The sequence below is a fragment of the Lactuca serriola genome, chromosome 3, assembly GCF_051521515.1.
Source record: "Lactuca serriola cultivar US96UC23 chromosome 3, Lser_US96UC23_V15, whole genome shotgun sequence".
Classification (NCBI taxonomy): Eukaryota; Viridiplantae; Streptophyta; class Magnoliopsida; order Asterales; family Asteraceae; genus Lactuca; species Lactuca serriola.
The window spans coordinates 96,206,916-96,219,568 of record NC_136410.1 but is presented as its reverse complement, the minus strand read 5'-3'; the positions used below and the strand labels follow the sequence as shown (position 1 = coordinate 96,219,568).

At 36.6% G+C, this 12,653-nt stretch overlaps 1 protein-coding gene across 1 annotated transcript; it reads left to right on the top strand.

The window, feature by feature from the left end:
• The first annotated feature begins 11,211 nt into the window (after positions 1-11,211).
• On the top strand, positions 11,212-12,445 carry LOC145095539 (uncharacterized). The gene is made up of 3 exons (XM_079033397.1): positions 11,212-11,560; positions 11,678-11,850; positions 12,224-12,445. Exons 1-3 carry the CDS (start codon positions 11,212-11,214, stop codon positions 12,443-12,445), a joined length of 744 nt encoding a protein of 247 aa, XP_078889523.1.
• Positions 12,446-12,653: the final 208 nt, after the last annotated feature.

Sequence of the window (12,653 nt, the reverse complement as noted above, 5' to 3'; positions counted from 1 at the left end):
GACCGTAAGCTATAAGAAACTATGACCTGCTCAAAAGAATGATGTTGTAAATCGTTATTATACAAAATGAATGTATTTGAACCAGGAAAATCCCTTATTTTCCTAAAAGTGAAGTGCAGTCTTATTGTTAAGTAAAACTAGTTGTGGAAGTGTTTTAACCTGAGTTTTGATCATGCCGATAATACCCAAGAATATAGTTATTACCCCCCAAGCATGATTGAGTTATGTATTACTACGTGCATGAGTCATTGTTTCCACATGTTGTGAGTTCCTCATAACCATACTAGACGCAGTACCTAATGTTGACATTTGTCACCCCAATGACGGACTGTAGCTAACAGTCAGGGTGCGGAGTTGTCAGCCCCGTATAGATCTATACACACTTGTCACGCTCTCCCTCCAAGAGACTCTGGTTATAGGTGGGGACTTTCGTTTGGTACAAACAAAGCCATATGCCATCACATGATTGCTAACAACAAGTTCACGAGTAATATGATGAAAATCGTTCGTATGAATTGATTTCGTTTTCTACCGTGTTACAAAAACGTGATGATGAGTTGAGTTTTCTTGTAAAAGCATCATGTTATAGTTGAAATGGTTACTCTTGATATGATGTAGTATGCAAACGTATAAATAAAACCTATTTCTATTTATAAAACATATTGTACCCCAAGAGGGTAAAGTTGTGTTGTGAGGTGTTTTGCATGATAATAACTTCATAAGATAGTTAAAACAACAGTAAGAAAAGTATATCAAGAGATCGATGTTTCACACGATTTTAGTCGCGTGTTTACTTGTATTCCCCCCCCTAAAAGAGTATAAAAAGCATTTAAAAACGTATTTAAAGTGTGTTTGCAGGGGTATGAACTCACCTGAAAGTTTGAAGAAAGCGAGCAGAAAACCGGGCAGAGTTTCGTCTCGGGAAACGGATTTTTCTCGGGATTCTCGGGAATCTCGGGAGTAAAATCGACCTTCGGGATTTGAGCAAAAAGACCAGGGCTTCGGGTTTGAACGGGCATGGAAAACGAGGCAAAACGCAAGAGAAAAGAGAAGAAATGAGCAAATTTCCCGGAGACCCTCGCATCCCTTTTACAGGGGTGCTGAACCGCCTCGGTACGCTGGGCGTACGAGGGTACGCAGCGCGTACTGGGGTGTCATCGCTTACGTACTTCGGATGGGAGAGCATAGAGGAGTAGGGGCGACGTGGACGATCTGAGGCCCTTGATCTGAGTACGCAGGGCGTACTCCGGTCCTATCTGCTGACTCCTCTTCGGATATTACTAAGGGTTTATATTTAAATTTATATTTATTTTAAATAAACTTCTAAAATTCATATCTCCTTCATACGAACTCCGTTTTCGACGTTCTTTATATCCACGCGAAGGTGAGACTATGATCTACAACTTTCGTTTAGATTCCGTCGGCAAATTATGAAATTATTTTTATTATTTATTTATTAAAATGACGTGATTAAGGAATTTCTTTAAAAATTCATAACTTCTTTATCTGATGTCGGTTTTTGCCAGACTTTTTACCACTGAAATACCATTGTCGAGACCTTCGATTCTCGTTTAGGTCATTCCGACCAAAAGTCGCTCGATCTCCGATTTGAGTTTTTTACGTAACTTCGTATTGCCGGTTTTTGTCGGAAAACATAGAATGGTCATAACTTCTTCGTTATAACTCGGATTTTAGTGTTCTTTATATGTATGAAAACCTTGTTACAATATCTACCACTTAGTATACTTAATTACGGTTCTATAAAAGTTTAAATTTTGACCTGAATTTTTGCTGTTGTTACAATTTTGTTGGCCTCGACAACCACTAAATTTTGGCCCTGTTGTCGGGGATTGGTTTATTTTTAATCAATTTGTTTCTCTATGGTCAGATCTCAACGTACAGGTTCTTTGGTTTATAACCCGGAAATTGAAAAAGAAGCAAGGAGTTTGGTGAAGGAAAAGAGAATCGAACATGGTCAAACTTCAAATCCTCACGAGGACCTGGAGGTTGAAACCGCTTCCTCTAGTGACACTGAACCCGATTCTAGCCCTGATCCTCGCCAAGAAATTCCCAAAACACCACCCCTACCACAAAATCCACCTATCATAAACCTAATTGCAATTGGGGACAGGGAAGATGCTCCTGAAAGAACCTTGAGAAAAATGATGGAAAGTGATGTTACACAAACCCCAACTGGTATCAATTACCCCGTCTTGGAAAGAATTGAAGTCAAGTTTAGTTCATCACCTTCCAACTTTTCATGGATTGGAGAATGAAGACCCGCATAAGCACTTGAAGATGTTCCATATTATTTTCACTAGTATGAAGCCACAAAGGTCAACCGATGACCATATCAAATTAAGGGCATTCCACTACAAGAAAAAGACCCTTTTACGACGCGCAAAACACGATGCTCTTTGATTTATGTTACGCATTAGAGAGCGACATTAAAAAAGTGTCATCTCTTCAAAAAATTTAAGGATTTAGGTCGCGCATTACTGAGTGCCCTTAAATTAGTGTCTCATGTAAAAATATTAAAAACACGGATGGCACCTATAATAAAAAGGGCGTCCTCTACAAATTTCACTTTATAATTTTAATAAACGCGCGTTTCTGGGACTCCTTGATAGGTAAGGGGGGAAACTAAATCCACCAAAATTTTGAACACCCGTTTCCTCTTCCTCTCTGCTCTCTACACCCGCCAAAATCAACTTCATTCTCTCCCTTCTTTCTCTATGCAAACCCCTTCCTCTCCAATTGACTTTCACTTCCTTCTATGTGCAAACCCTAATCAAACATAACACATTTGAAATAGTAATATCTTCTTTCACAAAATAGAAGATTGATCGAAGAATGATTTTCTTTTGATGAATCGGACATCACCAACAACAATAGCTTCCATCACAATTTGTGTTTGCTTTCAGACTCCACCGTTACAACATCGCACCACAACACCATCCCTGAGCCACCACCACACTGCCTTCGCAACAGCCCAGAACCACCACTATACCACCACTGTTGCCTATTTCATCTGCGTAGTAGGCCTATTTCAAAGGTAATTCTTCCTTTTTCAACCATAGTTACCTATTTCATGTCCCACTGGTCCTTCTTTTTGGACGATTTTTTGTGCCTTTTTACCCTCTCTCATATATTTTCATGGAATTGTTAATATTTTATGATATAAGTACCTGATTTTTTTATGCACACTAGGTGTTTGACTAAATGTTTGAACCAAAAGGGGATTGTCCAAAGATTAATGAACAAGGTTCAAAGCAACCTGCCACAGTGACAACCTCACAGGTAAATAAAAATTTATGTATTCCTATTAGATTCAATTTACTATTATTATACATACACATGAGTAGTAGTCAGCCAATTGTGTTTTGATAATGATAAAAAAATCAATTTAGTGTTTAGGAGTTGGAATTTAATTTATGTAATAGGAATTGAATCTCATTTACTTACAATTTCTAAACTGATTTGATTACCTTTACTATCTCAATATGAGAATCCAGTAATACGGTCACAACTGTGATCTGTTACTGTAGAGTTGCTAACTATTTAAGCTAATCACATTGATGGATATATTATATTTTGATTAAGTAAATAAATATTGTTTACAAGCGACATCCTAGTCCAACAAAAGAAATGCTTGAACCTTTATTACACACTTTTGCTTTTGTTGGCCTTGACCTTGATGTGTCATCATCCAAATCACTTGCTGACTCACTTGACTGGGCTGTGGTTAGTTTGACTTTCCAATTTCATTCACTGATCATTATAAAAGTCTCTAACTAATTTTTTATTAAATTTTATCTTATAAAAAAATAAAAAATAAAAAGCAGGGTGATGATCCATACTTCAATAAATTGATCTGTATCCTAGCAACTAGATGTATGACACAGGTTGGTATTCTACTATTCTTAAATCATAATTGGCTTAATCTTATTTTTTTAAATAAAGCGAACAAAATAAACTAATTTCCACTTAAGGTTGTGTACTTCTGTAGTGGGGATCTTAGCCCCCCGAAGTTTCACCATTATGGGCTTGTTGCACCTCTTTATTACTTTATACACATTTCACCTCACCAATTAGAAGATATGCTGGTAATTATTATAAAATTCAAAATATATAATTATTTCTTGTTTTGAGTCTGATTTTTTTAAATTATAAAATTGGTTGCAACAAATGTGATAGTACACAGATTGCTTGCTGCATCTTTAGGGATATACAAACTGCAAAATAAATGACAGAGGTTAGTACCCTGAACTGTTATTTTTCAGGGTCTGGTGCCAGGTGGAGATAGTAAGGTAAATTTCTAGATAGATTGGAGACAGTAATATCAAGTTTGAGACATTAATATCAAATTCACTCTCATTTATATAACTTTGAAAGGTAAATTAGTCATGAACTTAAGCTTCATTTCAATATCAAATTTGTTGGCTTGTTACATAATTAAAAAATATATATAACTTAGCTGATCTCAGGTTATATTTCAGACCTCCTACTTCAATGGCATTGTTCTTGTCAACCTCTAGGCTCCCCTCAATATACTGCTCCCATGACAGGTCATATGTGGTCAGGTATTTCTCCATTCCGGTCAGCAAATTATTGTCCCATTCTACATCTACATCAGGTGAAAAACCACGAATTTCTAACTGAAGCTTCTCATCCACCATGTTATGTTTTTCAGGATACAGTTTGGGCACCATTTCTTGCAACTGTGAGAGTTCGGGCAGTTCTGGTAGTTCAGGATACAGTTTGGGGATTTGGTTGCTGTTAAGGTACAAAGGCCTTATGTACTTGAAACAGTAACTGCTGAAAAGACAAAACTACCCTCTATTAATATGTTATTTTGATCGATTTTCAACATGGTTGACTTTTGAAAACATGAACGAAGGAATATGAGGAGTTGGACTGCCAGCATGGACAGTGAAACCATGAGTGGTACTGCTGACATAGAACGCCCAACCCCTGTGATAAAATCGGAAACCTAACAGAATCTTGTTAACAGAATTAACAGAAACCTATTAAAAGTTAACTGTCTGCAATCATTTCTTGTTAGATTACTAAAAATAGGGGGTGGTGGGGGTATTTGAGTAAAATTGAGATGAATCTTGAATCGAAGAGAGATGTAAATCACTTGTCACATAACAAGACATTCATAATGCTCATGGCTATCAATTTCTCATTCAGGTTGCATTAGTGTGTAGTCCTTCTAGCTACATCTTTCTCCAAAATATTATGCATGTCGAACTCCACAAGAGAAGGTAAATATATGTTGAACCGGTTATAGCATCTAGATTTCTGTGAAACACAATTATTTCAAGTCAGAATTTGAAAATTCTATTAAATAATTATCATAGCAAATGTATTACACTTATCTATCAAGATGTCTTAGGCTGTCTTTGTTGTATTTCACACATGCATGTATTAGATCTTAAAACTTACTCAGAGAGTGTTTGGTTGCTGTGCAAAACAGAGTTGACAAGACTTTTTTTAGAGCGAATTACAAATTTGGTGGCAAAATCACAAGTTTGGTAAAGGACTGGGACCAAATGTGTGATTTACTTGTGTAACTATGACTTTTTCATAGCCTAGATTCAGTTTGATCTGTTGTCCAATGGCCTTTCAGTTAATCACCATTCCTGGAAAAGCATCATGCACTCTACTAGGCTAGACATACCTTCTCCAAGGATGCCTTTTTCTTATTGAATGCGAAGTGTGTTTGTCATTAAAATGTGATTCATGTCTTCCTTGTTCTTCTTGTTACATATGCTTTGTTTTTATATTAAAGTGTTTATTTTTTGATTTATGATGTAGGAAGCAGTGGCTGCACAAGCTGCCTAAACTTGATGTTGGTTCTGATTGTTACAGCAACACAACTGGAGGAAGAGGAAGGATGTACTGATGATGTCACAGTGAGAACCCAAATCCAATTAGAAGCCTTCCTTTTTTTAAGTTGGGGTGATTCTTTTATTCCATTAGATATTAATTCTCTAGGTTGGAATCAGCTTTTGTTATGTTTGAACTTTGTTGATAGCAGTCTGAATTAGGATGACTAAGTTGTTCAGCCCCCGACAAAGGAAAAGTTTTCATATACATCGATTGTAGTCCCACAGCAGCACCACAATAACAATCTGGATTTTTGTAAGAAGTTTTTGTTGAATAAATAAATGGTGTGATAGGTGAGGAACCTAGGGAAGCCAACTGAACTTGCTGGCCAGTATTACTTAGATGGGGTGATGAGGTACTTAATTACTGTCTTTTCATTCTTACATATTACATATTACATATTAGGTATTAGGATAGAATGGAATGGAATGAGTCATTCTATTACTGAGTTGTAACATGTTGCAGGTTAGCTTTTTGAATACACATCAGAGAATGTTTTTGTACCACTTACAGTTGGTGGTGGTATCAAAGATTTCACTGATGCAAATGGAAGGTACTGTTAAGTGTTAATTGTAAATATGTAATATGTAATATGTTGTTGTGAAGAATTTAATAAGTGTTTAAAATATTAATAATATAGGTACTATTCTAGTTTGGAGGTGGCTTCAGAATATTTCAGATCTGGTGCGGATAAGATATCTATCGGGAGTGATGTTGTTTATGTTGCAGAAGATTATCTAAAAACAGGAGTAGGAAATTGACGTTCATTCTTTATATTTCATTTCATATACAATGATTACTATAATTCATGTACTTTTGTTTTTCTTTTTCAGGTAAAAACGGGAAAGAGCAGCTTATAACAGCTTTCCAGAGTGTATGGGAATCAGGTCTGGAATAAATTAAATTAAAATTTGAGTCTAATACATTATTATACAAAGAAAGACATGCAATGTAACTATGTTATGATGTTTATTTTAAAATTTAAAGGCAATGGTTGTATTTGACAAGTGATGAGGTTGGATTAAAGGCTGTTAAACTAGACAATATTTGACAAGTGAAAAACTATAATTACAGGTATACTTTTCTTTTCTCCTTAATGCACACTTTTGATGAAGTTCATTTCAATTTGTAATGTAGACTAAAAGTTTTTTTTCACATTAAGTTTTCCTGTTTTCTCAGTTCAATCATAATCAAGACATACAAATCAGTTGTGCTCCATCAATCATTGTGCTCCAATATGGCTAATGCATATTGATTCTAACCATATTGGTAAAAACTGAAGTCTACATACTCACATTGGTAAAAAAGGAAAACTGTGTTGCTATTATTCATTAATTCCCTGTTATTTTTAGCTTAACAGATTTTTTTCAATACTGTTTTCAGGTTGATGTGCATGAGTGGGTTACCGAACATAGTTTAGTTAGCACCTCATCTGAATTCGAAGCTGCATGAGTGGGTTCCATAATGATGGCATGAAGTAATTGGATTAAATAACCTTTTGCCCCTGCTACTTAGGACCTCTCATGAATTCTTTGCTTTAAAGACTCTTTTTCCCTTGGCTTTTCATGAGGTGCAATTAGACTCGTTATAGATATTTTATATATAAGAGGAAAAAGATTCAAACTAATTAAGTCTCAGTAATTACAAACATGTCCTTCATCTTTCAATGTGTACAATTACAACTTCTATTATTAAATGCCTCAAGTGATAAAGGGATCTTTCGGGGGTTCTTTCTGGATTGACCAAGGAGTTCAAATTATAACAAGTTTCTAGGTATATGCCCTCGTATAACTTGTTATAATTTGCTCATTTTACTGAAATTTATCATATTTCTATAATGTCACAGGATAGGGTTCGACGTGCTACTATGAGTTTGGATGCGGACCCCTGTTTCAAGAGAATTGCATTCGTATAAATTATAATGCTGGTTAACATTTCTGTGTAAGTAACTATTTTATTCATATCTTGTTTCTCTTTCTCTATCTATCTATCTCTCTCTCTCTCTCTCTCTCTCTTATCCAAATCACATTTCCTTTCTATATTATCTCAAGTAGCAGCATAATTTCAAGGAAAAAGCACATATGATGTGCTGTAAAAGAGATTCACAAACTTGATTTTTTAAACCTGATGTTTAAAACTACATTGAGTGTGAGATAGAAGTTTATGCAGAGAAGGAAAAAGATAGAAGTTTTTGAGGATGTTGCTGATGAAAAAGATAGAAGTTCTTTAGGATGCTGCTAATGAAGTTTATGCAGAGAAGGAAAAAGATAGAAGTTGTTGGCACATTGTAAGCTAGATAATGCAATTGTATATAAATGAGTTCATTTTTTTTATAACATTTACTCACTATTGGAATAATTATTTGTATTTGACATATTAGTGAAATGAATTATCTTTGTTATTTATGGTATTTTATTTATTATTATGAGATTTCTAATGTATTATTTAATATGAAAAATTAGTAAATCTATAAATAATATTTTTTTTAAACATTTAAAATTATGATACGCAAAAATATGTGTCATCTTTATTTATGACATGGCCTTTCTTGACAGGGGCTTCCTTGATACGCATTGCGTGTCATAAACACGCGCGTCGTAAGGTTACGACACGCAAATGCGTGTCGTCTTCCTTTATGACAGGGCCTTCCTTGATACGCATTGCGTGTCATAACCGCGCGTCGTAAATGCGCGTCATAAATGCGCGTCGTAAATGCGCATCGTCTATAGACGACACGCTAAAATCGCGTCGCCTCTCTTTATGACAGGGCCTTCCTTGACACGCATTTGCGCGTCGTCTGAGCGTTTTACGACTCGCAATGAGCGTCGTAAAAGGCCTTTTTTCTAGTAGTGTTCCCCTTTTCATTGGTCGATAAAGCAAATGATTGGTTATTTATCTTCCACTGGGGTCAATCCACTCATGGACCGATATAGCAAGAGCTTTCCTTGACAAGTTCTATCCCGCTTCAAAAGTGTCAAGTCTTAGAAATGAGATTTGTGGAATCCACCAAGGTCAAAATGAGACTTTCCATGATTATTAGGACAGGTTCAACAACTTGTGCTATAGTTGTCCACAACATCAAATTCCGGAACAACTCCTCATTCAACACTTTTATGAGGGGTTATTATAAATTGAGAGGAGACTAGTTGATGCCTGAAGTGGTAGAGATGTCTTTAGCAAAAATCCACAACAAACAAGACAACTCTTTAACACTATAGCCGCAAACTCCCAACACTTTGGCCCGCACCAAGACATGAAGAGGGATACGCCTCGAAAAGTTAACGAAGTGGTGACATCAAACCTGAAGTCTCAAACCAAAGATTTAACATTCGTTGTCTAAAAGTTAGCCATGGGAAGAACTCCACAAGTGATGGTTTGTGGAGTATGTGCAACAATGGGACATCTTACGGATATGTGTCCCATCCTCCAAGTTGGAAGGCAAATCCCAATATAAGCTACAATCCAAGACCATTGCCTCAAACTACATTGGTTAGACCTTCTTACCCACCACAACAACCCCATTACCAACACCCATAACCACACTACGAACCCGAACCACATCCTCCACATCATCAACACCAACTTCCTCAATCCCAACCCAGTAGCTCCGAAGTGTCTGTAGAAGACATTATTTAAAATCTTGCCACTAGTACCCAACAATTCCAAAAAGAGACAAGGACTAGTATCTTCAATCGTGAAGCACAAATGGGAGATATACTTACATCTTTAAGAAAGCTGTAACATCCCATTATTTTCTGTTTATAAAGTCAACCGAAGTCAACCAAAGTCAAACTTGGGTCAATTAAAGTCTTCTTTATGGTTTTGGGTTTTTATTAAGGTTAAAATAATAACCTTTGTTTGTTAAAAATACTTAAAATAATTGTGTTTGAAATTAGAAGAGAAATGCTTAAAACCGAGAACTTTCGCACCCTTCTTCTATTCTTTCCCTTCGGGCCGCATATGAGGACCATGAACCGAGGCTGAAAACCTCGCAGCCATGAACATGACCGAGAACCTCATACTATAAACGAGGCCATGATCAGGCTTCAGACCGCAATCATTTATGATCTTATCGTTTCGCTTCGGGAACCAAACCTTATCGTATTGGATCTAATTCTTAGCCGTAATCATCTTCTCAGCCACCACCGCCTTCGGACGGAAAACGATGTTCACGACCATGAACCCTTCAGCTGTGAACCCTCGCATATATATTCAAGGCAATCGACTTTTCTTCACTTTTTACACTTCCAAACACATTTCTAAGCCTTTTTCTCTAAAGTATCATCAGTCAAGAACACCTAGAACATCATTTCTCCTCAAGAACACACCAAGATCATCCTTTTTCATCTTATTCAAGTGTTAACCACTAATTCTTCACAAGATATAGCAGGTATTCATTTTAGATCTTGTTAGCATTCTAATAACACTCTTCAATCTTCTTATTCTAGACCAAAAATCATTTGATTTCACTAGTCTTCACGAAGAACACACGAAGAACACGAAGAACAACCCCCCTGAAAACCTTTGAATCTTCTTAGGAACTGGTCTAGGATCATCAAGTGTTCTTTAATCACTCAAGAACACTAGGCCGTGAACACCTAGGGTCGTGAACCTCCTAGCCGTGAACATCCATCAGTTTCAGTTTTAAATCGATCTCAGTGCTTTTATTAATGTCATGCCCTATTCGGTATATGAATTGTTAAATGTCGGGCCTTTAAGTGAGACGGGTGTCATAATTTCTCTTGCGGATAAATCGAGTGTTTTTCCTGGAGGTGTCCTAGAAGATGTTTTGGTGCAAGTGAACCAATTGGTCTTTCCAGTAGATTTCTATGTAATTGATTTAGAGGAACAATTCTCCTCCAAATCGGCTCTATGGAAGACCGTTTTTGAAAATGGCTAAAACTAAGATTGATGTGTATGCAGGTAGTTTAACAATGGAATTTGATGGTGAAACAATAAGCTTTAATATCTATGATGCTATGAGATATCCTAGTGATGTTTCATCCTTGTGTTTTGTTGATGTTGTTGAACCACTAACTCAAGAATTGTTTGAGTTGTCCAATGGTGATATGTTGGAGATGATCCCAAGCAGGGGGTTTGATTGCGGGGAAGCTAGCCGAGAAACTAAAGCTTTATTCGTTGGATCCAAAAGTTGAGAGGATGGTCAATAATTTGGAAGTGAAGAAATCCACAAGATTCGATGTTAAGCAAATTTAGTTGCCCCCAACCCATACCAAGTTAACCCCTTCCCTTGTTCAACCACCGGAATTGGAATTGAAGGTCCTACCTCAACACTTGAAGTATGCCTCCTTGGGAATGAATGGAACTCTTCTGATTATCATTTCAACTCATCTTACCGAATTTGAAGAAGAGAAACTCCTCAAGACGCTGAAGGAACATAAACAAGTCATGCGTTGGATGATTGCAAATATCAAGGGATTGATCCCCTCCTCTTGTATGCACAAAATTTTCATGGAGGATGAATGCAAGCTAATTCGGGATGCACAAATAAGATTAAATCCGCCAATAACGGAAGTGGTCAAGAAAGAGATATTAAATTTATTTAATGTAGGGATGATCTATCGAATCTCTGATAGCAAATGGGTGAGCCCGATGCAAGTAGTGTCAAAGAAGACGGGGATCACGGTGGTCGAGAAAAACAAAGGTATGATGGTCCCCACCCGTGTGCAAAACGGATGGATAGTATGTGTTGACTACCGCAAACTCAATACAAGCACATGAAAAGACCATTTTCTATTACCTTTCATTGAGCAAATGTTAGAAATGTTGGTCGGGAAATCTCATTATTGTTGTCTAGACGGGTATTCCGGTTTTCACCAAATCCTAGTGGCACTGGAAGACCAAGAAAAGACAACATTACATGTTCATTTGACACTTTTGCATACCGGAGAATACCATTTGGATTTTGAAATGTCACGGCCACTTTCAAATGTGGTACAATTAGTATTTTCTCGGAGTATTTTGAGAACATAACTAAAGTTTTTATAGATGATTTTACGGTATATGGCAACTTATTTCAAGAATGTTTGACCAATCTCACCAAAATTTTGAAAAGTTGCATTGAAACGAATTTGGTTTTAAATTTTGGAAAATGTCATTTTATGGTGACTCAAGGTTTTATTTTGGGTCACATTGTGTCAAAGAAAAGAATCGAGGTAGATAAAGGAAAAATTGATGTTATTCAAAGCTTAACTTACCCGACTTGTGTTTAGGAAGTTCGTTCTTTTTAGGTCGTGCGGGTTTCTACTGAAGGTTCATCAAAGACTTTTCGAAAATAAAAAGACCAATGTGCCAACTCTTGCAAAAGATTGTTGATTCCGAGTTCAATGAGGCGTGCAAAGACCCTTTTGACAAGCTCAAGGAGTTGCTTACATCCGCCCTCATCAAACAAGCACCAAATTGGGATCTACCCTTTAAGATCATGTGTGATGAAAGCAACTATGCTATTGGCGCCGTTTTGGGTCAAAAGAATGGAAGTGCCTCTCGTGTGATCTATTATGCATCAAGAACACTACTAGACAAAGCTTAAAGAATCTACTCTACCACAAAGAAGGAGCTATTGGCCATAGTGTTCCCTTTGGAGAAGTTTAGGAAATATCTACTTGGTACCAAAGTTATTGTGTATTCGGATCATGCGACTCTTACGTACTTGATGATGAAGAAAGATTCTAAGCCAAGATTCATCTGATGGATCCTATTATTGCAAGAATTTTATTTGGAAATTTGAGACAAGAGTG